The sequence below is a fragment of the Cavia porcellus genome, unplaced genomic scaffold (assembly GCF_034190915.1).
Source record: "Cavia porcellus strain 051 isolate PalLab524CR breed Dunkin Hartley unplaced genomic scaffold, mCavPor4.1 scaffold_25, whole genome shotgun sequence".
Lineage (NCBI taxonomy): Eukaryota > Metazoa > Chordata > Mammalia > Rodentia > Caviidae > Cavia > Cavia porcellus.
In genome coordinates this window covers 36,081,930-36,108,598 of record NW_026947508.1, presented here as the reverse complement: position 1 = coordinate 36,108,598, position 26,669 = coordinate 36,081,930, and the positions used below count along the sequence as shown (strand labels likewise).

The 26,669-nt window shown below is 47.0% G+C and overlaps 1 protein-coding gene and 1 long non-coding RNA gene across 3 annotated transcripts in view; one reads left to right on the top strand and one right to left on the bottom strand.

The window, feature by feature from the left end:
* Rnf220 (ring finger protein 220) overlaps positions 1-26,669 on the top strand; it is a 225,331-nt gene that overhangs the window by 179,421 nt on the left and 19,241 nt on the right. For both annotated transcript variants that reach the window (XM_013157968.3, XM_003461885.5), the window contains exons 3-5: positions 10,006-10,138; positions 17,755-17,800; positions 21,320-21,421. In XM_013157968.3, coding sequence (XP_013013422.1) covers positions 10,006-10,138; positions 17,755-17,800; positions 21,320-21,421 — 281 coding nt within the window. The remainder of the gene's footprint in view (positions 1-10,005; positions 10,139-17,754; positions 17,801-21,319; positions 21,422-26,669) is intronic.
* LOC111758157 (uncharacterized) lies at positions 158-26,669 on the bottom strand. The gene is made up of 2 exons (XR_010043129.1): positions 25,974-26,669; positions 158-2,233 (listed from the first exon to the last, which is right to left on the bottom strand). It is a non-coding gene; the product is annotated as an uncharacterized LOC111758157 (long non-coding RNA).

The window sequence follows — 26,669 nt, the reverse complement described above, 5'->3', positions numbered from 1 at the left end:
TGCTGCATCCTCAGTCCTTGCTCCCAGCCAAGGTTCCAGTTCTCCGACTCAGAGGTCTGTGGAAGGCAGCTGGCCCACTGCCCGTGTAGCCCCACAAGCACTTGTCATCAGGCCTCAGTGCTCCACCCATCCGCCGAGAAAACAGGTAACACTGCCCTCCTCGGCCATTCAGGATTTATTGCCTACAGCTGTGGAGGTTCCCACTTCATTTTTATAAGTCCACAGTCAGAGCCAGCAGGGGGTAAAGCACACTTAAAGTAATTTTACTTTAAACAGTACAGTCTTAGCATTTTGGCTCCATGACAAGGAAGCATTGGGGGAGAGGGGAGTGGGTGGCACACTGGCGAGAATATGCTCAGGTAAACTCAGCTACACTTGAAAACATGCGTAAGTGCTTAGGTATGTGCATCTAGCCAATGTGAGCATCTGTGTGGATACAGACATTGAGATGATAATGTGCTTGTCCACATATGAGTATTTTCTTGAATGGGCTCCTTTACTGAACTTTGAAGCCCCTAATCCTGGACACACTGGAAGGCCCCACCTGCCAACCCACAAACTCACCCAGCCCTGCCTAGCACAGGGAGCTGCCAGGAAGTTATTGACTCAAGGAGGAGCGGAATGAATTGTAACTCCACAAGAAGAGAGAGACTACAGTTATGTTTAGAACAGCCAAAGGCAGAGGTGTAGAATGGCTGTGGACCCTGAGACCCCAGCAGTTCTGAACAGGTTGGCTGGTGCACTGGAGGTAGCAAAGGCTTGTGGGTCCAAGGGTCCAGGTTCCATGATCAGGACTTAGTGAGCTTGGTTGTGCCTTGGCCCACAACTTTTGGCTCCATTTTGAGCCTAAACCTGTCTATAAGCTAATCACTCCCTGGCTACCCTGCAGGTGAAGCCACATCTGGCTCAGTTGGTTCAGGCCCCCCTCTGTTGCCAGAGACAGGAAATAGTATCTATCACAAGAGAAGTGCAGAGACCAAACAGAGGCTTGTTCCTGGAGTTGACAGGAGGTCACGTGGAACTGATATTGGAGATTCTATGGGCAGAACAGAGGGGGAAGGAAGACGGCAAGGACATGTGAGTATGAACTGTCACTCCTGTATGCTTGATCTGTGTATGTATGTCACCTGCAAGGAAACTGATACTGTGTGAAGGGTCTACACAAGCCTTATGAAAGGAAGAAAAGTCAGGAAAGCAAAGTGTATACCTCAGAATAAGTGACCAGACTAGACCAGAGTCAAGAAAGTCTCCCACTCTCCAGGGCAATGTCTGCAGGGTAATGTCTGGCAGTTTGGCAAGGGCAACAGTTATCTCTCAATTCAAGGACTATCTATTGATTTCTCCTATTGCTATTACTTTCTTCTTACTTTGGGCCCTCTGTTAGATGCTGGGACTATATCATGAGCAAGTTAATTTTGCTGTCCAGAAATGTATGCTCTAAAGGTGCTAGACACACAGCAGATGATAACAACACTGTGTTAGGAGGACTGCAAAAGACACAGCACAGGAGGCTGTGGGAACACAGAGGAGGCACCTAATTCAGTCTGAGGGAGTTAAGGGAAGCTCCCTGGAAGAAGAAATTCTAGAGTGAGTTCTAAAGGGTAAGAAGGAATTAGCCAGCTTGTGCAAATGCCCCCCCACCCACGCACCCATATCCTCTTTGGCTGTTTGGCAACCCTGAAGCAGAGACAAATAGGTCTATTTGGTTTCAAGTGACCCTAAAACTGCTGGAAATGTCACCTCTGTCCCTTATGCACTAGCTGCTAACCTGGGGTCTGGACAAGAGGGTACACAGCTGTTTTCTGAGGATCCCTAGGCACTAGCAGATAAGTATGGGCCACAGCTAAATATACATCTCTCCCTGCCTGCCCTACCCCCACCTCCTCGACCAGGGATGCCTATTAATCCTGACAAATGATGACTTACGAACATGTAATGCAAACTGATTCATCATACATTCAAATCCGCTGCCCCGCCCCAGCGGGAGGCCCCAGCCAGACAAGTGTATTACACGGATAATGTATTTGACGTATTAATAAAACCAGCCGCATTGCTCTGGCGCGGGGACTGGGGAATGCCAATATACGATGACAGATCACATATTGATGAAATCCAGATGTTTGGAATCATAGTCTTGGGGCCTTGTTCATATTGACTGAAGGTAAAAAATGCCGTCTGTCATCATGTTAACTCTTCCTCTCCCACATTGAGCAGAGGCACCAATCATGGTTTTCTGGAAGGAAGAATAAGAAGGGGATTAGTGAGAAGGCACAAGTGGGCAATTAATGGTTTGGAGGGATAGGTGAAGAAGTGGAGAGGAGACAGCTGTACTACGCATAGGATGAGCGGATGGGACATTCTTGACCTCTCAGCACCATTTGACTCCTGCTGACACTCCTCTCCTGGAAACCTTCCTTCTTGGCTTCAAGAATGTCACAACTCCCATTTTTCTCATCCTCTACCTCTTGACCATTGCTTTTAGTCCTAATGATTTAAATTTCCTTTGCCTGTCTGAGTTAACCTCTTGGAGGTTCTGTTGCAGACTCGTCATATTACCCTGTGAACATACCTGCCCTTCACTTCATCCATTCACTCAGCAACTATTTCCTGAGTGTTGACCACAGGCCAGACATTTTTCTTGGTAAAGAGGACATAGCAGTGAATTGCAGTTTTTATCTATACGTTGATGTCTTCTAGGGCTACACTTCCAAATCTGGCTCAACATATGGTGCCTATTCAGCATTTTCACACAGATATCTTAATAGTTCCTCAAACTGAGAAATCTGAAACTGAACCCATTTTCTTCTTGAGTGAGCCTGCTGCTCTCTGCCTGTTCTCTGAGTAAGTAAATGGATACCATTGTAGCAGTCAAAGCTGAAATCCTGAAGCCACCTCTAACTCTTATTTAGGCCTTTACCCTCCACTTCCGACAGTTTGCTTCCATTCATCCATAATGCTGAATGCTGGCATTGTCATTTCTCACCTGAATTCTTGAGATAATCTCCTAAATAACTTTCCTGTGTTTGTTCCTGTGTTGTTCCCTCTGCCATCAGCCACTTGGCGATTACAAGGATCTTTTTAAAAATGCAAACCAGATAGGTCATTCTCTTGCTTACAACTATTCAAAGGCTTCTTGTTGCATGTTTAAAAACTAATAATAGCCAAAATCGTTAGCATAGATTAAAAAGTCATTCAAGGTGTGGCCTCCTATCCTATTTCAACACTCTGCCCCTTACTCTTTCTTCTCCAACCACATGGGCTATTTTCAACTCCTCATTTAGGCTTTCTCCCCTCTGTACCTTCAAACTTGCCGCTTTCTCTATATAAACCACTATTTCCTTTAATCATTGCTTGAGTGGTTCCCACTCCTCCTTCAGACCTTTGCTTAAATGTCACATCTTTCACCTCCTAGACCAGATGATATAATCCTTTAGTTCCATGTATTTCCCTTTTCTCAAGACTACTCTGGGGACACTTGTTTAATATCTCAATCCATAATCAGGTCCCAAGTTTTCTGAGGATAGAAATTGTGTCTGTCTTGTCCATTATTGTCTGGCATCTTTACTATAACAGATCCATAGCAGACATCAGTAGACAACTGTGGAATAGGACTGAGTCATTAGCTAGGTAAATGAGTAGACAGGTATGTAGATGTTGCTCAGGTTTATAGAGTCAAACACACCTGGGTTTAAATTCCTGCTCTTGGGGCTGGGGATTTAGCTCAGCAGCATAAGCGCCTGCCTTGCAAGCAGGCAATCCTGAATTTGATCCTTGGTACCGATAAAATAAATAAATAAATAAATTTGCTGTAAATTCCTGCTCTTCCCTTTGTAAATCTGCTACTGCATTATTTTGAGCTTCACTTTCCTCATAGAGGAATAGAGATAATATTCCTCGTAGAGGGATAGAGATAATAATTCTTACCTCACAGGACTCTTACAAGGCAAATGAGGTAAATTATGTGCAATATCAACCTATAGGCTACCATATAGTGACATTCAATAAAGTCTGATTATCGAACAGATAATGGATAAATAATTGGATAGATAGACAGATGAACACATTGACATATAAATCCATAAAGATACATAGGTATGGCTACTCAGGAGAAGGAACTCCCAAGGTCCAGAGGAGCCAGGGCCACTCAGGTACTTCTTGAGTGGTAGATGGTCTTAATCATAACAGGGAAGAAGGCAGGATACAAGACCAGGCCAGGTCGATGCCAGGAGGAGAAAATGATAGTCACAAACAACAAATGTGTACTAGTATCTTACCCGAAACAATAACAACTCCTCACTTGTATACAGCCCTGATTTAACTGGATCTCACAAAAGTCCTAGGAGTTAGATTATTATTATCCTCACTTCATATAAGGGGAAATAAAGCTCAGAATTGGTAAGTGATTTGGTAAAGGTCATATAGTTAGAAAGAGGCAACTCTGTTGAGTTCTTCTTGAAGTTCTATTCTGTGTCTTAGTCACTAGAAAATGGGGATGAAGTCAGGAAGGGAAGGGCATATGCATTTTCACACAAGGACACAATATATATCCAGCTTCTGTTACCATCTGCCATAAGGGTCCCCTTCATCCTCATTTTAATGCTCCCTAACCCTGACCCAGTGTGGCAAACCTATGGCACATGAGCCACAGCAGGCTGTTTGTATTGTTGAAAGGGCTAAAAGGTTCACCATGGCTGCCCTAGTCAAACTCTAGGCAGTCAAGCCATGCCTTTGTGGTCTGCAGAGAAAAGACTGTAGATTTGGAGATTGCTGCTTGGACCAGCAAAGAGGCAAAAATGGAACCCCAAGCAATTGAACTGGGACAAAAGCAAATGGTCCACACCAGAGAAGCACCACATGGTGGGGAGTTGCAAGTTCAGATGTGGATTAGTGACCTAGCAAGACAGGGCTTTCCCTTTGAATGAGATCCTCACATACTCCCCAACTTCTCTAGAGAAGACGACAGAGAAGCAGCAGCCTGAGGGCCCAACAGAGGGGGGCAGCAGAGGGCTGAGTTAGGCCCCCAGGCACCTGAGGCCTCATTGCAAGGCTTGAGGGCTGGATAGGTTGGAGCCCTGCCCAAGCTGAGAGGGCACCTTGGCTTGACCTCATCTCTCCACTCAACTAGCCAGTCTCTCTTTGCAGTGTATAGTCAGTCACTTCCTGTTGGAGCCATGTTGCTGATTGGCAGGATGGTAGGCAGCTCAGCAAGTAAAAGAAACCTCTGGAGGTCACACGACTGAGCAGCCTCCACACTGGGACCTGACCTGACTCCCAGTCCTGGCTCTGCCACAGGCCCTTGTCTGCTGTTGGAACCAGAGTTGCCCTGTGTGAGGCTGAGGATAGGGTCAGGAACATTCTCCCTTGCCTGCCCTCTCCTGCCTCCAAGATGCCTGTGGCAGGCTGGCAGAGAAGTAGAGGTGGCAGGCCCCACTGCGGCTGGGTGGTGAGGAGGGAGGTGCAGTAATGAATGTGGACGGGAGGCAGAATGAGCGATCCATCTTTGCATGGGTGGGGAGGGGACTGCGGGTGTCCCCCATACACTCACACACTCAATCAGGCGCTGTCAGACCTCCAGCCGCCTGGCATTTTGGTGAAGAATCTCTCAGCTAAAAATTGTTGTCAGTCCCATTTCCTCGTTATCAGTGCAAGGGCTGAGGCAGCGCCTGGGGATTAGCAGAAGCGGAGAGCCCCACGCTCCCATCCACTGCCGATAACACTGGGCCTCCCGCCTCACCTCCCCCATTCATCATCTTTAGTGCTGACAGCCGGGCCAGTCCCTGTCCCATCCCCTCCCATTTCCACTGTTCCCCACTATGCTGCTCAGCCTGGCTCCTGACCTTCCCAGGGAGCCAGTTCTCTTGGACAGGGACAGGATTTGACCTGGGCCTTATGAACTAGACCTACCTGTGGCAAAAAACCTTGCCCAGCTGTTGGGGAGCTTAGCAACGGAAACAGTGGGATAGTCAGGGAGATGATGCTTCCTGACAGCCTGCCTTGACAGGTTCCTAGCCCTACCTGTGACCTACGCCTACCTATGATGCTGCTACTGGGGAACGGATTCCTGCATCAGAGGGACAACTGGACCAAGGACTTCTGGACTCCTCACTAGCCTATGCTGGTTCCCAAATTCTGGGAATTGTGGGAGGAAAAAAGAGCCAGAAGATGCCTTCTCAGGAACCTAGGAAGAGTAGGAGGTTGAGGGCTTCATTCCCACCCCAGCAAGACCACAGCCCCTCCTCTTGGCCATCCCCAGCAGTTTTATGGTCCATTTTATGGCCACTGTAATGGCTCAGGTCAAAAGCTTCAGGGAGCTGTATTCTGGGAATTATGCAAACGAGGAGCAGGCCCAGGGCCAGAGTATGGATTTTATCATTAAACCTGGGCAGGCCATGTCGTTAGTGCAGTAAAATCCACGTCATGACCACGGGTCTCAATATAAAATTATAGGGAACATGGAGGAGGAGGGAAAGCAGGGCCCATAGCCCTGTGAAGAAGGCACTGTCACCTACCACTCCAATCCTGAGAAGGTGGGTGGCATGGTGGGCAAAGGCTATGGGACCCCTCTGCTGTTCCCTGTTAAAGCTATTGCAGAATGTAGAGCCCAAGAGAGCCCATTGTCCTGATAAGGGAAACTGACTCCATGCTCAGAAAAGCAAAATATTTCCATGTCCCCAAAGTACACAAAATGAAAATAAGTATATAGAAATGCCGATAGGGGCTGGGAATTTAGCTCAGTGGCATAAGCACCTGCCTTGCAAGCAGGCGGTCATGAGTTCGATCCCTGGTACCAGTAAAAAAAAAAAAAAAAAATGAAATGCCAATGCCTGGCCCTCAGGCTTAGAGAAAGGAATCTGGGCACTAAGGGCCAAACTTAGTGTCCCAAACCAAAACCCCTGATGTTTCCATCTGAGCTTGGACCCCATGTCCTGGATCCTCCTTGCTCCATCCCTCTCATCTCTCCCTGTCCCAGTGATCTGCCCCAACAAGCTGTCAGCTCTCTTTCATATCCTCATGCCTCCTGCCTCCCATTGAACATTCCCCCACCCCCACCCCCACCCCCACCCCGGATGTTACCAACCCTCTGCAGGGGCTCCTGCCTTCCCCCAGTTCCCCTTATTGCTCCTGCCTGCCTCCCTTACAGCTCTGCCCTACACTGACTGGAGTCTCTGGCTTTCTTTTTTAGGTGTCCCACTAATTTGTGACCTCTTAGAACAGGAAAGCGTTTTTACTTATCTCTGAGACCTGGTTTTCCCTAGAATAATCCCTGGCATATAATTGTTTTATAAACATTTGCTGAATTAATAAATAAGTAAATAAAGACATCAGATCCAGTTCAGAGTCCCTGCCTAGATCTGAGCCTCAATTTCCCTTCCCATAGAACAAGGATAATGGCTTGGAGAATCCTAGAATTTCATTCTCCTCTGGGATGAAAGGAGGAGGAAAGCTAAAACTAGAATCCTTATGTTCCACCTCCCAGGAGCCACATCTGTTTCTTTTACTCAAAGCTAATTCCAACTCTTCCCTGAACATCTGAGGCACAGCCACCAAGGCACAATCAGGAGGACTTTCTTGCTTCTTGGGAGACCTAGCCGCACAGGCTGGAGCCATGGGTTCTTTGTTTTGTTTTGTTTTTTTAAGACAATCTGCTGCTCTTTGTTCACCTTTATCCTTCTTCCTCTTTCCTCTCTTTTGCTTCATTATTGAACATCTAGTCTATGCCGGGCTTGCAATAAATTGCCTATAAAGATACAGATGGGTAAGAAATGGTCCCTCCCCACAAGGAACTCACAGTTTACTCATTAACTCATTCACTTGTTCCGTTCCCTGCCTAGTATACTTCTAAGGTGCAACTTAAATTTCACTTCTTTGACTAAGCTTCCTCTTTTTACCATGCCCACCCCCCAAAAAAACCCAGAATGAGTTGCTCTTTTGAGCCCTCAAATGACTCAATATGGGGATGTAGAAGACCCATAATTCTGTTCCACCTGTGTCAGAGGAAGGTGAGTTTTTGTGCTCAACCTGAGCTGTGAGCTTCCTTAAGTACAGGGCTGCCAGATTTAGAAAATGAAAATATAAGATTTTCCAGGGAGGTTTGATTTTAGAAAACAAAGACTAGTTTTTGCATAAATATGTCTTGTGCAATATTTAAGACAAAAAATTATTTAAAACATACTTATACTAGAAACATTTATACTTATCTGAAACCAAATTTCACTGGGTACTCTGCATTTAAACTGACATCCCTTGGGCTGGGTGGGGATTTAGCTCAGCAACACAAGTACCTGCCTGGCAAGTGTGAGGTCATGAGTTCAATTCCTGGTACCAAAAAAACAAAAACACATAACCTGGCATCCCTACTCAGGTAATCATCTCACCATCACTGGCAGGGGCTCCATCTCTGTGAAAGCTGACTCTGACTCTCTCCAGGCACCCAGGAGAAGACAAAGCAATGAAGAGGATCTGATGGCAAGCCCAGACTTTCTACAGTCAGAGTATCCATGGACAGCTAAGCCTGTGTCTAGATAAATAGGGCCCCTCAACCCCATTCCTGCAAGCAGAGGCTAGTGAAACACAATGAAAGAAGGAGCAAAACAAGAGAAAGAAAGGGGTCTAGGTATCAAACAGGCACACATTTGATCCCCAGTGTACACACACATTAGAGATGCGCCATTGGAAGGCTAGTATGGAAGGAGAGAATGTAGAATCAGTGAGACTCACACGGAGCCAATGAGATTATCCAAGGAAGACTTGAATGGGGAGAATATCAATTCAAGGAATGTTGAAGAAGCACAATAGACAGGGTTCAGTAGTTAAATGAATGAGTTCAGGGAAGTAAGGCAGGGGAAGGGACATACACTGAGCCTGAAGTTACTCATGACTGTAAAGCTACTAGGTGACTGGGTGAAAGAAGGTTTTAACAGAGATGCTCTCTGCTAAAAGACGAGCAGGTAGGAAAGGGATGAAGAAGTTGAAGAACTCAGTTTTGAATTGTTGAGTTTCAGATTCTTATTAGACATTCAAGCACTGATGCCCATTAGACACTTGAATATAGGAGTCTGGAAGGATCCAGAGTAGAAATACAGAGTCTGCAGTCACTAAGACATGGGTGAGAGATATGGCCATAGAACAACCACAATCATCGAGAACACAGAATGAGGGGCTAGGGATTTAGCTCAGCAGCATAAGCTGTCTTTCAAGCAGCACCTGTCTTTCTTTCTTTCTTTTTTTGTCTTTTTCCTTTTTATCGGTACCGGGGATCGAACTCACAACTGCCTGCTTGCAAGCAGGCGGTCGTGAGTTCGATCTCTGATACCGATAAAAAGAAAAAAAAAAAAAAAGAACACAGAATGAGAACAGACACTGAGAACAGATGCTTGGGGAAAGCAGAGAAAAGGAAACACTGCGATCCTGGAGGTAACATAGTTTATGTCGGCCCTTCCCACTCACTCAAGAGCAAGGACCTTAAGGACAGACCTGATTCCACCTTAGTACACCACCTGGCTCATCGTAAGCATGAGATGATGTTTGCTGAATGATTCCTCCACTAAATCCTCTTTCCCTCTCCTTTACCTTCCTTCTCCAGATCTGAAGAATGCAAAAGCAGGAAAAGAGAGAGACATGGGCGGGGGCACTTCATCTTCTGGGTGATGCTGTGATTAAACACCTGAGGGCTGGGAATATATAGCTCAGTGGTACAGTGCCTGCCTGGCAAGTGCAAGGTTCTGAGTTTAATTCCTAGTACAAAAAAAAAAAACACATGTGAAATGGAGTAGTCAAGGTTTGAGTGCACAGAGTAGTGATTGTCTCCCAGTAGATTTCCAAGAGGGGCATCTGGCCAAAGAGGCCCCATCATGGCCACAGCCTTTGGAGCTGTAAAACAGTGATGCTCTTGGACTCTCAGCCCCCCGGGGCTCCCCTCTCCTATAAGAGCCTGCTCCTATAAGGAGCAGCAGACTTGTGATAGAGACCAGCACTACTCACATGTGTCTGTTCTTCCCTCGCCAGGTAAGAAGAAAGCAGCTGCACTGTTTGATAGCCAGGCTCCCATCTGCCCCATCTGTCAAGTCCTGCTGAGGCCCAGTGAATTGCAGGAACACATGGAACAGGAACTGGAGCAGCTGGCCCAACTGCCTTCCAGGTGAGCCATGGACATGGAGCCCGCCTACTGGAGATCCTCTGATGCTCCTAGTTACCAGGTCTCAGAATTACACCAGCCTCTAGGGAAAATCCAGGAGCCTCCTGCCATTCCCCACCACTTTCAACCCTCATATCCTCCAGCTGAACAGTGCTGTCTTTCTCTTCTTGATGTATTTTATAAGATAAGAGTGACCCCTTGGGGCTGGGGATTTAGCCAGCGGCATAAGCGCCTGGCTTGCAAGCAGGCAGTCGCGAGTTCGATCCCCGGTACCGATAAAAAGGAAAAAGACAAAAAAAAGATGAGTGACCCCACAGGCCCTAGCTGCAGAAGAGCAAAATAGGAACTAGCCAGAGGATGCCTACTACAGGCCCAGCACTGCCATGTGGGTTTTCAGAGTAGGATAAAAGATGTGTGGGCCTGGCAGTCCCACCAGAAATCCAGCCTGGTTCTGTCAGCTAGTACTTTCTCTCTACCTTCTCAGGGGCTAAAAGGTGACAATCTTGATCCCACCCAGCTCATTCCCAGTCCTTCCTTCCCTGCCCCTGCCTAAGGGAATATACTGAGCCTTCTCAAGGACCTTAGGAAGCAGCCAGGTGATCAGGGGAAGCAAAGGAGAGGTGTTCACAGATAGTTCACTCCACAAAAGTACAGTTCAAGGAATATAAGCCCCAAGGAATAGGAGCTGCTCTATGGGAAGAGATGGAGCTCTGGGAGGCCCCAAACCAGCACAGAGCAGAGAAGGCTTCCTGATGAATGAATGTTGAAGGAAAAAGTACTCGTCATATATTGCACTGTTAACAAATTACCCCAAAATCTAGTGATTTAAAACAATAAAACATTTATTATCTCAATTTCTGTGGATCACCAATCCCAGATCAACCTAATAGCTAGGTGGTTGCAAGTAGTTGTGGCTTCTGATTCAGAGTCTCTCATGAGGTTGCCATCAAAATGTCAGTGAAGAGCACTGTCAGCTGGAGGTCTGCCTAGGGGCGCAGCATGTTTCCAAGATGGCTCCCTTCACATGACTGTTGGCGGGAAACCTCAATTCCTTTACATATGGGTCCCTCAAATGGCTGATGAGCTTCCTTCTGACATGGCAGCTGACCTCCCACAAGCATGTCATCTGAGAGAGACTGAGGAGGAAGCCACAAAGCCTTTTCCTATGTAAGAAGTCATGCACTATTGCTTTGCCTATACCCTACTCTATTCATTATAAACAGGTCATCAGGTCTAGCCTTTCCTCTTCTAAGGGAGAAGAATCAAGCTCTGTAAGTTTTGCCTCTTGAATAAGAAGAATAGCAAAAGAATTTGTAGGCATACCTTAAAACCCCAACAAAAGACTATATTAATGGTAACTTTTAAGCCTTATTAAACACTAAGTGCCAAGTATTTTACACTGCATTAATTTATTTAATCATCATTACATCCCTCTAAGGTAGATGGTACAGTAACATGTTAATTGATGATGGGGATACATTCTGAGAAATTCTTCCTTAGGTAATTTTGTCAAATGAACATCATTCAGTGTGCCTACAAAACTAAAATGACAGCTAAGCATAGTGGCACACACCTGTAATTCCAGCACTCAGGAGGCTGAGGCAGGAGGATCTGGAGTTTGAAGTCAGCCTGGGCTACATAACAAATTCAAGTCTAGCCTCAACTGCACAGTAAGACATTGTCTTAAAATAAAAATTGTAAGATGGCTACAGTATCATTAGGCAATATAATCATATGGAACCATTGTCATATTTCTTGTCCATGACTGCAATGACTATCCCTGTTTCACAAGATGTGGAAACAGCCACAGAAAAAATAACACTGTAACACTGCACCATGTAAATGGTAACAAGATTCAAACTCAAGCAGTTTGACTCCAGTGCCTAGCCTCTTAATCCTCAACATAAGCACAGGCACTGACTTGCCAAAAGCAGAGAATGAAAGGAACATTTGCTGTCAAGGGCCACACCTTGTCTGTCTAGGAGTTTTGTGTAACTTGCTCCCAACAGAGGACTTCTCAAAGGGAAAAGGAAACAAAGGCAGAGGTGGCGCTCTCTGGAGTTTTGTACTGGCTGTGAACCCTGAGGGTCCTGAGGGCTGGATCGCTCTGCCACCTCAGTGGGTGGGGCCCCACTCTTGCTCTGCCCAGGGCATCCTTCCAGCTGCAGCCAGCCTGGCTCCAGCCCCACCCACGAACTGCACAATCTGTCCTCCTCAGTCTCAAGCACGCTTTCCTCCACGCCCGCCCTCTTCCTGCCCTCACTTGTGGCGTCCCCCACTCCGGTCCTGTCGTCCCCCGCACTCCCTGCGCCCTGGAGCCCCGCACACGCACACCCTGCGTCCGGCACGCCCCCACCCCAAGTGTCTGACAGCCGGACGGCTGGATCTGCACAGCAAGTGAAATCCCGTCAGATCGATACAGCCGAAGCTGCTGGCGACGGGTCGATGGTTTTATCTGTCTGGGCCCCCGCGCCCCGGCTGACAGAGCCCGGCCGGCAAAGGCGTTCAAGGGCAGCCGCGCCCACCCACTGCAGGCCGGACTGCCCTGTGATTTATCTGGATTTTTAATTGGAAAAAATTTGCGAATTAATTGATTTCAGGAACTTGCCAATTAACATTGTAATTGGGTGCGTGATAAATTCCCGAGGAGCGTGGCTCCCTCGGGCTGGAGCGGGACAGCCTCGGTGGCCTCATGCTCCATACCCCCAACCCCCACGCTGGAGGCGCGCAGAGGAGGCTAAGAAAAGAGGAGGCTCGAAACTTCTTAGATAAGCCTCTCTTCGCTCCTCCCTGCTGTTATGAACAGAATGGGGCTTTGGACTGGCCATTTCACAGATGGGGAAACTGAGTCCTGCGGAAGAAGCCAAATGCTGGCATCCCTCATCTGGGTTTCCTCCCTAACTCTCCAGTCCTCCGCCCAGCTCAGTTGCGGTTTGCTTCCTAGGCTCCTCCTCTCTGCTCCCTTACCTTGTTGGCTCTGCCAGCTCCTCCCCCTCCTCTCGTCGCCTTGGTCTTCTGTGCCCTGCCCCCCTTCCCAGGTCAGGCCCTCCAGAACCTAAAATGTGATTCAGGGTACCCTCTATCAGCCTGGTGTCTCCTTCCTGCGTTCTGCTTGAGGAGTTTTCTGGGTGGGCCTGTTCTGCCTTCCACCTCCTTCAGCCCAACAGCACAAAGGAGGGCCCCGGAACAAACTGCTATTTGGGACGCACCCAAGGGCTCACAGAGAAGCAGGAGCCTTCCAGCCCCAAGAAATTACTGTGGAAAGATTCCTTGTTTTTCACAGACACAGGTGTGCACAACCCCCTTCCTCCTCTATATAGATGTACTTGCACATACGTACCCTGAAAGCTGCCTTCCCACCATGCATATTCTCACAGGTAGATGGCCACCCAGGCCCCCCACAGGAAAAGAGCCAGAAGCTCCCCCTGGCACAGCACTTACAGCTTTAAAGCTTTCACATTAGAGATCAGGTACTATGCCCACAAACCCCACCCTGCCTCTCTCCTTTTCAGTGCTGCCTATCAGGGTCCCCTGAGTCCAGACTGGCCAGTGAGAATGGAGAGAGCAAAGTTAGGTCAAAGAGACTATGGAGGTCCTTGCATGCTAGAGGGGATCCTAGATGCAGAGGGGTCATGAGAATAGCCATGAGCCAAAATGAAGTACCAACAGAGTGAGATGAGCTATAGGAGAAAGGCCTGGAGGCCTGGTGGAGTACAAACTAGAAGCAGATGGTGCAAGGTCCCAGGACAATAGCAATTGACAGTGAGGATGCAGAAGCAGGAATGATGAGAGATCTGGGGAAGAAGAAGCCAGAGGACTTAGCTGGAGCACTACCTCAAACGACATTTTCTGACTTAGATGACTGGGAGAGTGGAGGTGGCAGTGAGGCAAGTCCTGAAGGCAAGAGGGAGCAGCAGGCAGGGCTCTGGGCAGGCCAAGTCGGCAACATCTCCAGGATGGTGAAGGCAGGGACTGGGTATGTGCAGAGAGACAAGAGCCATAGACAGGGGCTTACGATGGAAGGGCAAGTGGCAGGCAATGGCCCCAGACCTCTTTGTGGCCCTCAGGCTGCAATTTCTGTGCAGAAAGAAGAGCGAGCCTTAGACATAGAGAATCTGTACAGAGCTGAAAGTGGGGCCTAGTTTGCCAGGGCCTGAGCTCAGAGGTCTCCTCTGGGAAGCTTCCCGAGCCACTGAGAGAGCCAGCTTCTAGGCTGCGAAGGCTGCTTCCTGGGCAGTGCTTTAACAGGGCTGAAAGAAGCCAACAGGAGGCTGGGTGACTCTAGAGGAGAGGCAGGATATGGAGATGGCAGTGCCCCCACCCCCACTTAAGCCTTATTTAAGGCCGGCCTCGGTGTTTGGTTGGGTAATGAACTAGATAAACAATTCCCCAAATAGATTAAAACGAAGTGTAACTTACAAAGGCGGCTGGTGATGATGGTTTATTCCCCGGCAGTGCACCATTTCTTTATTTCCAAGGATAATTCAGTGTAAATCACCTTAATTAAAAGTGTCAGCCCAGCCCATGAATATTGTACTTAGGAACGCGTTTCCTGGGTTCCAGTTATAATTTAAAACCCATGGATCACTAGGCAGCGAGTGACTGAGCAAGGGAGGAAATCGTTGAGGGCGGGCTGTGGAAACAAGGAGGGACAGAAGGCAGAGCTGATGGGCCAGGCGAGGCGGGAGCCAGGCTGCGGACAGGACAGCCGGGGCTCAGACCTCGCTGCTCCAGGGCAGCCTGTCACCAAGCTCTTCAGTCTCTGGAGGGCCAAGGCAACCTAGAGGTGATAAGGTTGGTGAGGAAATGTAGGATCAGGCCCTGACTCAGTGCAAGGGAACAAGTCTGACACTATACTCTTTTGTGCAAAGGAAGGGAAGAACTGCTAGAAAAAGATCTAGATGATGGGCTTTGCCAAGTGAGAGGCTGGACCTCCTGATCCTGAAGGGCCTCATTCTATTCAGCAGCACAGTAGAGTGAAGCCCAAGGTCAGTAAAACCTTCTCCCAAACTCACAGAAAAGGAAGAGAAGAAAGAGAACACAGTTCTGCCCTGGAACTAAGCCCTGTGTATCTTTAGGGGAGGCTGAGTAGATGGTTAAAAATCAGCACCATGAGCTAGGTGTGTGTGGTATTGGGTACCCATAGTCCCAACTACTTTGGAAAGCTGACGCAGGAGGAGAATTCGAGACCACCCTGGCCCAACATAGATCTCTCGATCGCTCTCTCTCTCTCTCTCTCTATATATATATATATATAGATATAGATAGATAGATAGATAGATAGATATAGATATAGATAGATAGATACATCACAACTTTAGACTTACTTAGATCCAAATTCATATCCTAGACCCTCCACAGACCATGGAAATACAAAGATGTTCTTAACCTGCTGGTCAATTTTGTAAAATTTTGTGATGATTTAGTGAGATAACATACAAACCCATGCCTGTCATATATAGTAGGTATAACAATAATTGTTTGTTCCTTTTTTTTCCTCCTGTCTTACCTGATCCAACTAGATAATGCATCCTACTCTGGAGCAGGATCTGGTGAGAATGGTAGATACAGTAGCAGTCTCATTTTTCTTTTTGGATCACACTTTATTGAGCACCACAAGGAGCTAACTCTGCACAGGAGCAGCAGTGAGGAGGACAGCTCTCCCCTAAGAGAACAGGTGCCTCATTTTGTACACGGAATGGTGAAGGAATAGCAGTCATGAACTCACCAACCAGTGGCTCCTCCAGAATAGCTCAGTTTTCTCTCTGTATCCTCAGTGCCTTCATCAGGGCAGGACAGGGACCATTTATGAACAAAATGTAATCAAACAGAATCTTCTCTGGCTGTCTTTCTTAGTCTGTGATGTCCTCATTGTGTGATCAGACTGGGAGACAGCTGTTGTTACCCTGAGACCTGACCTCACCCTGCCGCTGGACCTAATAGCCTCTGCACTATAATGTATGCATGTCATGTGTGTGCCAATATGTGACTCCATTTGTGGGTGTATGTGTATCTGGGTGTATGTTAGTGCCTATATCTATGCATGTCTTTATGTGGGCTTGTGTGGCTGTTATGAGTTTGTCTTTACGGCCATATCTCTGTGAATATGATCCTGTGGCCCTGTACATCTGTATGCATGTCTCAGTCTCTAGGTATGACTGCATGTATGCGTACCTGTTGGCAAAATTAGAGTCTGTGGATATGTGTCTGCCTTTAGACCAGGGCTTCCCAGCCTCTGCACTATTGATGTTTCTCAGTCAGATAATTCTGTATTGTGAGAGAAAGGCTAAGACTCTAGGATGTTTAATAATCCTCTACTCACTAGATGCCAGTAGCAACCCCCTTTTCTGCCCAAGTTTCAACAACTGAAAATATCTTTAGGGGCTAGGAATATAGCCCAGTGATTGAGTGTTAGCCTAGCGCATGTGAATTTCTGGGTTTGAGCCCAGTACCACAAAAAAATACATACATAGGTATTACCAAATTTCCCTGGATGCGTAAATACACACACACACACACACACACACACACACACACACACAGAGCCAATATGAGGACAAATCTTCTTATACTTTTGCATGTTGAGTGTGCCTATGCCTGGCCGTGGGTGCCTGATCACATCTGCGAGTGCTCCCTGTGAATACACCTTATAAGTCTGTGCCTCATATACTCTGCCTTGAATGTATGCACACCTATGTGTTTTGTGCATTCTGTGGGTATGTGCCACATGAATACCTTGTTTGTGTGTCGGTGTGGTGACTTAGGAACATATGCTGCATCTGCCTCCATGAATATCCAGCACCTCTGTGTGCATGTATCTGTGTGTGCGTGTATACATGCACAAATGTGTGAGCACAGGTGTGGCAAGCATAGTGGAGGCAGCAGGCAAGGAGGGACAGGAACAGGGATATTAATGTTTCTGAAGTGGATCTGATTTGATACGTCTTGTTCCATTGTCAGCATCTGTTTAGCGGGGATTTGTAATACTTTGTGGCTCTGGATCACTCATGCTTAGCGCGAGATGTGGCCTTGCATACCAATTTTGTTATTAAACACAGTCCTTGCCTCCTCCACAGCCCATCCATCACCTCCCGCCCCAGCCCCCGCCTGCTCTGTGATGCCCACCATATTTCAGGGCCCAGCTCCCGCCCGCCTGCCGCGCCCGATGCTGGAGGGCCTGGGGCTGACAAATTGAATCAGGGGGAGATCATTCCTGGCCTAACACAGTTTGCAGCATGTTGGAGGGAGAATTGACAAGAGCCATGTCAGCTCCATCACCCCAATCCCATAGGAGCCACGAGCAGACTGGGAACAACGGGTGAGAGCAGGGAGCCTCCAAGACAGGCAGAATCATCAGGGCTGATCCCAGCAGTGAGGTAAAGTCTCCTTCCCCAGATCCATACCTGGCATCTACCTCCCTCTCCCAGCAGCCAGCGTGGATAGCCTTTGGCCCCTGACAGAGGCTGATTTAGGCTCAGCTACTGGACCAAATGGATGAGGTAGAGCTCTGGGAGCTGGCTGGGCTAGGTGTGGGTAGGCTGCCCACACCTTGTAACTCTACCTTTGCATGCCCTGGGCAGCAGGTGGAATGGTCACCCTGTTCTCTTCTTTCTTGGCAGCAAGAATTCCCTTCTGAAGGATGCTATGGCTCCAGGCACCCCCAAGGTAGGTGGCCAATTATATTTTTCCTCCTGCCCATCCTAACCTAGTCCTGGTTTCTCTTGAGAAAAAGAAATACTTCCGGATTACCAACTATCTTCAGGGCTTGAACATCAGCCCAAGGCCTGATGCACCGTGGGGGTGCACCGTGTATTTGTATATGTGTATCTGTGCATGTGCACAAGTGTGTGTGGACTGTGTGTGACTGTGGATATATGCTCATCTGACTTCTTCAAGGTGAAGAGCAGCCTGGGAATGTGGGCAATCCAGACCCTAAGCCTGGGGAAACCTGGAAGGAAGGTGAAATGTAGCATACAAAAAAATAGAAATTCAGTCAAACCAGACAGTTTAAGACCTCAGAAGACAAGAGTGAATGAGTGTGTGTGTATGTGTGTGTGCGTAGACAATAAGAAACCAGAGAGGATGGTGGGTCCATCTGGGTGGGGAGACAATCTAGTCCTTGAACAGACATTATTGAAAAAAAACTTGAAAGCATCAGATGAAGAAAGGAAAGATGAAGGATAAGTATCTGGCACAAAGGAGGAGTCAGAGAGACCCCTATACCGTGACATAGTTTATATCAAGAATTTCCCTACTTGCCACAGAGGTAGACTTCCTCAAAGGTGATGATTTTGGGGACATAGAAACCTAGAGAACAAGATTAAATCTTTACTTTCTGAGTATCCCCTGCCCCACCTCAGCACAAGGCTGCTCTCTCTTACAAGCTCTCATGGCAAATCCATAATGTATGTTATGGGGAGAGAAGAGGAGGTAGGAGGAGGTATTAAAACTTGGGAAATAAAGTCAGAGAGGAAGAGTGCAGGGCAAGATGAGAGTAAACCCCAAAAGAAGGGACTCCTGCATTTACAGTCAGGCAATCCTGCATTTATAGTCAACACAAGGTCCTAGATGCCAGGAAGGACAGAGAAGGGACAGTCCATGAATTAGGAGGGCTACAGAAAAGCCTGGTATTCTAGAAGCTAAGGAAAAAAGTTTTGAACTATATGGAGTGGTCAGCAATCCAATAGGGAAAGGCTGGTGAAGGGGCACCCTGTACTTGAAAAAGGAGAAGGGAAAAGGAGCCATCATGACAGGCATCACCTCGACCGAGTTGACCCAACTGTTGTGCAGGTCACAGGGGCAGACTAGCCCAGCATGGTGACACATACGTGTGTCTGTGAGGCTAAGGCTAAAGGATCACAAGTTCAAGCCCAGCCTGGCTAACTTGGTGACTTAGTGAGATCCTGTCTCAAAAAATAAATAAATAGATAAATAAATAAGAGCCAGTGACACAGCTCCATGCGAAGGCCCTGGGTTCAATTACAATACTTGGAGGAAAGCAAAGGCGGAGGTGGACTTTGCACCTTACTTCAAGAAGTTGTTCAGCTGTACCCAACTAGAAGAGGAGGCTTTGGAGGCCCAGCCTTGCATTTCAGCAGGTCTGGTCAAGGGGGCAAAGACTTACCATCCTAAAGAGAAAAGTAAGGGAAGCCAGGCAGTTTAGAGTACACATAAGGAGTCACTGCTGAACTTGGCCCAGCCTGCAGCATCTAAGGCTGAGGTACAGGAAAGTCATGACTAAGCTTCCAGGACTAATGACATTTGGCATCTAAGCATGGCTGGCAGGATTGAGGACTTGGACACCCCAGAAGCCTGTGTTCTGAGGACACGATCTTCCTCCACACCTAGCTTCCACATGCACAGCCCCACATAAACAGCAGGATCTGAGGGCATAGCCAGGATGTCTTAAACCTGAGCACACTGCTGCACCCACAGGCACAGGCACAGCGACCACTTTGAGGCTACTCACTTCAGATCTGTGCTCACACCCCCAAGCTGAACAGTTCCTGGCCTACCCTTGGCCTTAACCTAGGCTTGAGGGAAGCAGGTCATAGGGAGAACAGGAGCTAGAGGATTGAAGCAAGAGACAGAGAGGACAGGGGGAGGGAGGGAGGGAGGAGAGGGCAAGGGGGCCTTAGACAAGATTGATGGCCTCGTTGCCATTAAGAAAAAAATTAGCCGGTGGCGGCTATCATATTAAAGGGTGAAGAAGCCGTGAATTATTTTCTTAAAGATCTTATCGCTTACAATGATAATTTTACCTTCCAAAAGGCCACTTTTAATGAGGCGAAGAGCCAGGCAAAAAGTCATGATTTAATGCCAGGATTTTTTTTTCAAAACACATTTTACTGCTTTTTGGTCCATGTTTAAAAAGCGCCAGTGACCTTTTTTTATTCCGCTTGCCCCAGGTGTAATGCTGAGGCCTCTCAGGGCTTCTAACCTAGAGAGAAGAGAGAAAGAGAGAGATGGAAAGAGACAGAGGAGAATAGGAGAGAGACATGGAATGAGGGGCATCCAAGAGAGACCACGAACTTTATCATGGTTGGGATTCCCACATTGTTCTCCCTCCTCAGCATCTTCCTTGGGACCAGAGCACAAGGACACTGCTGAGAACGCCTCCTTTCTAGTCCTGGGCTGAGTCACCCACAAGCTCTCCAGCTGGGCTACAGAAGGAGCTTCCAATTACAGGAAATTCCACCCCAGGGCCTTTGCAGCCTCCTGTCTCCTCCAGCTCCTGGGCCAAACTGTGGGCAAGGCAGAGAGCCCAGTCAGCCAGGCCAGCAGCTGCCCCTCTCCTTCCCCAGGCTTCGCTGAGGATGTGCAGCCTAACCACTGCATGCGGGTCACATCCTAAGGCTCAGTTGGAGATGAAGGATAAATGGCTGCTCCATCTTCCCCAAATTGCTTTCTTTGGGCTGTCACTGGCCATTTGGCATGGTTTTCTAGGCTGGGAGGACTCCTAGGGAATTGTGTGTAGGCTGGAGAAGGTTGGGGGAGGAAGTATGGATTATTTTCAGGTCTCCAGGCCCCTAGTTTGAAGCTGAACAGGCCTTGGCAAGAGCTGGATCTCAGCTGAATGTGCCACATAGTATTTAGAATTGTGGTACTCACGCACAATTTAAAGCAGACAGTTTATTAATCTAAACTGCAGGGGTATGTAGAAGAGGCCATGCAGGATTGACATGGGAGGATTAGTTTTTGTTGGGGTTTTTGCTGGGGTCATCGCTACAGCATGGGGCTAAATGGACCCAGCGTACATCTCTAGCTCAACACAGGAAACTCATACATACTATTTAATTTACTGTCTCCATTGTGGGGCTGCCATCAGCCTGTATTAGGGCAGGTATGCAGCTTTCCCCCAACCCTTCACAGGGGTCCTAGGTGTCTGTTTTGTAAGAGAATGAAGCATGTACAGTTGAGCCCACTGGAAGTGACTGAGAGTCACATCCCACTGGGGCTGAGCTCAGGCAAAGCAAGTGTGGAGTAGGCTTTGACTCCTCAGAGGCTCTTTGCCCAGCCCTAAAATCAACCATCCTCTCCCACATGCCTAGTCCCACATACCTTCGGCGTCTCCATAGTGCCCTTTTGTCTCTCTGCCTTACTCACCAAGCTCCAAAGGACTAGGGAGTCCAAAGGACAGACCATTATTGAGTCTGAGGCCTCATGTCTTTTTTCTTCTTCCAGTCCCTCCTATTGTCTGCTTCCATCAAGAGGGAGGGAGAGTCTCCTACAGCGTCACCACACTCATCTGCCACTGATGACCTGCACCACTCAGACAGATACCAGGTGAGGAGAGGGTGGCTGGTGGCCAAGAGAAGTGAGTTCTCTGGGGTGGGACTGCTGTGGCATTCAGGAATGCCAATTCTGTCCTACCCTACATTTTGTTTTCTCTGTGTCTTTGTGGGGCCCCTAAGTGAATGGACCTAAAGTAGATGAATTTTAGGGAGAGTCACCAAAGTTCCCTGGGCTCTGCTGAGCTCTGAGCATCTCTGAAGCATGCATCCATCTTCTTGTGTGACTTTGCTTTATGAAGATCCAAAGAAAAAAGCCCAGAATTACTGAAGATTTCAGACTTTGAAAGCAGGATCCCTAGAGTAAATAACCATTCAATTCTGCCAAATCTTGGTACCAGGCCTAGGTAGAAAAAGAGGCAGACATCACCTGTGGGTGTCTTGGGCAAATGGAAGGCAATAATCACACAACAGCAGAGTACTAAGGGAGCCTAAGGTTACAACTAAGCTATAGATGAACAACCAAGCTATAGATGAACCTTCTTTGTAATCAGAAGGAGAAAACAAGCTTCCTCTCTCTGGAAGCTTTTATCTGAAGAAAGGTAGAGTCTGGCCTTTGAGTACCCCATCAGATGTAAGAATACGTGGCCCTGCTCCAAGGAACATTTGTTGAAATGGCAACAGGGCTTGCCAGGGCGCCCGATGTGCAAAGGAAAAACAGCCCTGGTCTGATTGAAAAGGCAGAACAGCAGGGACCAATAAGCTGGGGTAGACAGCCAGGGTCTCTGCTGGCACACGGAAGGTCTTGCTTGGAACTAGAGAAAGGTGTCCACTCAGGCACCCCTTCTTCCCAGCTGTCACAGCCTGTCACAGGATGCAGAGAGGGAATGCCAAGGGTAGGCTGGCATCTCTTTTGATGGATGGGGCTCAAACTACATGGCCCAAGTGCCAGACTTGGAGAGATTCTTGCTATCATGGACTCAGTTTTAAGAGTGACAGCCCAGTTAGTGAGAGACACTGACCTGCTCCACACAACCCTGATTCCAGGTAGAGAAATGACCTAATTCTAATGAATTCTAGTCTCAGGGAGACAAACCTGTGTCCTGGAGAGTTCTGCTCCAAAGATAGGCCGAGGCCCTGCCTCCTTACTCCACTCACAGCATCAGCCTAGCTGTGTGCTCAAGTAGAAAAACAGAAATTACCAAACAAAAATCGCCTATTTTCCTAGGCTGCCCATTCCTACACCCAAAATGTTGATGTTTCTTTTGTTCTCTACAATATATGAGGAAAGCAAGGGTTTATGCAAGAGGCTTTTAAAAGTAAACACACATGATCATATGCACATGTGTGCGTGTACACACACACACACACACACACACACATTCACATGCAGCATTTTGCAAACAGCTAATTCTGAGAGATGAGGAAGCCTCTAGAGGTCTGAGTGCCCTCCTTGGAGCCCAAGTTAAGAACCAAAACCCTGTTCTAGACTCTAAGAACACTTCTTAAAGGACAAATCAGATTGATCTCCTATAATACAAAGTTCAAGTTCTTTTGCATGGTACCAAGGCCTTCTGGGGTTTAGATGTAACCTATATTTCCAGCTTCCATTCCTGATTCTGCCCTTCTTGAATCCCATGGTCTAAGCTCACTAAATTAATACTGTCCACTCCCTGAATGTGCCTTTCCTCTTGTCTCCTTATCTTTACACGAGCTGCTACTTCTAACAGTATTACTTCAGCCCGCTGCACCAAATCTTTATTTACCTTTCAACATCCCCAATGCCATCTTCTCTAAGAAGAGTTTATAGATTAGCTCTCTCTTCTCAAGACCCTTGTAAGCCCGTTATTGCCCTGACACCCTACATATATCATGATCACTTGTTAAGATATGGTTCTGTTTTATATCCTTAAATTTGTTGGTTTAACACAAGTTATCATTTCTTATGATTCTGTGGGTTGACTGGGCATTTCTTCGCTTAATGCAGCTAATTCCTCCAAGGCATGGCTGGGCTGGAAAGTTCCAGTGTCCTCTTCACGTGTCTGGGAGGTTGGCCCTGATTCTCTTTCATGTGGCCTCTCAACTTCTTTACTTCGTAGTCACTCAGAAGTGTCCCACCAAGAAAGAGGGTGAAGACCAAAGCTGCAGGGCTTCTTGACATTAAAAGCTGTAACTCATAAAATATCACTTCCACCTCCTTTTATTAGGCAAAGCAAGTCACAAAAGTAGCCCTTAATCAAGGGATGAAGAAATGCAGCTCTTGAGAAGAGAAGCAAAGAACTGTGGCCACATTTAATCTATCACAATGAATCTGACTCTGCACTGGACTTGGAGTTCCTCCAAGGCAAAGACCTTGTCCTATCCTTCCCTTACTCAAACATTTATCTAGTACCATTCAGGCTCAGTCCTGTGTCCTTGCCTTCAAGGGGCTAGACTGGCAGATAGATACTTACAGCACAGCATTCTAAGTGCTATGACAAGCACATAAATACATTTCATAAAATGTGGAAGGAAAGGGAAATCAGCAAGCTTCACATAAGAAGTAATAACTAAACAGGGTTTCAGAGGAGGAATAGTTCACTTGAATAACCAGGAAGGAAGGGTATTTCTTAAAGGCAATACTATGTGCAAAGGACATAGAGTTATAATATGGGGTGGTGTTTTTGGAGACCTGTCAGCAGCTCAGTTTTGTTGGAAAGGAGACTGCTCACTGAATTAATGCCACCCACTCCCTGGGTATGCTGTAAGAAAAGGGAGTTGGTGGGAAGTGAAGCTGAAAAGTAACCTAGGAACTAAAGAGGTATCTAGCTCTTCACACAAAGCCTGGCAAGTAGCAGTTTGTAGTTGTGTTGGATTTAATTGTTAACCTAGGCGTTAAAAGCAGTGGATACTGGTTTCTGGTTTGGATTTCCATTTACTGTACATAACAGCCTCTGCTGAGTGTCAACCATTACCTCACTTTACCCTCACACCAACTGCACAAGCTAGGATTTATTGGCTGTTGTTTACTTCTAAGGGGACAAGCCTAGAGAGGAGACATGACTTTACATATGCTTGTGTTTTGAGAGACTGGGTCTAGGTATATAACCCAGGATAGCTTCGATCTTACAATCCTCCTGCCTCAGCCTCCTGAGTGCTGGGATTACAGGTGTGCATCGCCATGCCCAGCTATCATTTATGTCTTTAGAGAAGTCATTCCAAACTGGCTCTGGTGGCACATGCCTATAATCCCGGCACTTAGGAGGCTGATACAGGAGAACGGCAGTGAGTTTCAGACCAGCCTTGGCTACAAAGTGAGTTCAAGGCCACCCTATGATGCATAGTGAAATCCTGTTTCAAAAAGACTAAATAAATAAAATAAAAACATAAATTATGAAAAAGTCAAAATTTGAACTTGAATCTGTCAGGCTATGAATCCTAGATTGTTTCTGTGTTAGTCAGCTTTACATTACTGTAACAAATATCTGAGACAATTCATAGAGAAAAAATTTATCTTGGCTCACAGTTTTAGAAATGTCAGTCTATGATTGGTCGGCCACATGTGGCAGCACATCATGGCAGAACACATAGTGGAACAAAATCATTCACTTCATGCCTAGAAAGCAAAAAAAGAAAAAGAGCAAGAGACTGGAATTCCACAATGTCTTTGAGGGCATGCCCCCATGACCTGAAGACCTCCCACAGGGACTCACCTTTTAAAGGTTTTACCACCTCCTAACTCTCCTAACCACTGGGCTCAGGGATTACCTCATAATGTCCTTCTCCCCTGATAGCTTCTTCACATTAGACCCTGTGTTCAGTGACTAGGTCGAGATGACTACTCATGCAGAGAGACAGATATGTAAACAATGAAAATACACATGATCAGACCGACACCAAGGAACTGTGAAAACTGGCAGGAGGTAACAAATCCAGCCTTGGAGAGGGAAAAATAAAATAAAATGAAGCCTTGCCAGAGTTCTGAAGATAAACAACAGTTAACCACACAAGGGATACCAGAGCACAGAGAGAGTAAGGAGGTATCAAAGAGCTACAGGTAGCTTTGTAAACTTGAGTGACAAGAAGAGTGTGTGAAGGGAAGAAATTGGATGGTGAGAGTCAGGGAACAGGTTTATAAAAGCTATGTAGACATGAAAAGAACTCTTATGGGAAAGCAATGCTTTAGTCAGGCCTGGAAGGAAGATGAGTAGGAGATACATAAGAGGGTGGAGGTAAGAAAATTTAAGAGATCTTTATTTGTATTTTTTAAAAATTTTTTTGTCTTAGGGCTGGGGATTTAGCTCAAGCGGCATAAGCGCCTGCCTTGCAAGCAGGCAGTCATGAGTTCAATCCCCGGTACCGATAAAAAGGAAAAAGACAAAAAAAAAAAAAAAAATTTTTTTTGTCTTTTTTAAAGAGACCTTTAAAGGTAGATTCTAGGGAATTAAGGATTGATTGTGAAGAATGAAGGAGTCTAAGAGGCAGAGGCAGGAGAATGGCTACATGTTCGAGACAGCCTGGGCTACAAACTGAGCTCAAGGTCAAACTGAACTGCATAGAGAGACCCTGCCTCAAAGAAAACAAAAAAAAAGTCCAGAGAAGCAAGCAGGGCAGGGCCTGTACCTTACCTTGCAGGTCTCTCTCTATGTCTTCTACATCTTCCACATGGAAAATCACTGAAGGGGATACCGGATTAATTTTGCACAAAAGAAATACTCTGTGTGAAATGTGAAAGATGCGTTGCAGAGAAACAGGAGACCAAAAGATGAGCTGGGAGGCTGCTGCAAATTGAAAGCTAGTAAGGTTACGCACCAGAGTAGTGACAAATAGGGATAGTCATTGAAGCAACACACAGTGGTGTCTTGCCTGTGCCAAGTGCCACAGTGAGCTCTAAATTCATCCCAGTGACTCTCATAAGGCATCAACCCTGGTGTGGTCAGCCCAGTGTTAAAAATGTATGCAAGCTGTGTAGACACGAAAGTACTCTTATGGGAAAGAAAGCAAAGCTTTAGTCAGGCCTGAAAGGAGGATGAGTAGGAGATACATAAGAGGATGGAGGCAAGAAAATTTAAGAGAACTTTAAAGGTAGATTTTAGGGAAAGGACTGATTGTGAGGAATGAAGGAGAAAGTGAGGTCAAGGGCGATCTCAACTGTGTGAGCTCAGTAGATGTTGGCATCCCCTTAGGAAATCAGAACCCAGGAGAAAGGGGCCTGGGGCGGTGAGCTCAGAGTTGGCTTTAGAGACTTGCAATGGCAGTGGGAGCTCCAGACAATATCCAGCTGTGAAATTTTGGGAGTCCTGTAACAACCCGACTGCGATGGG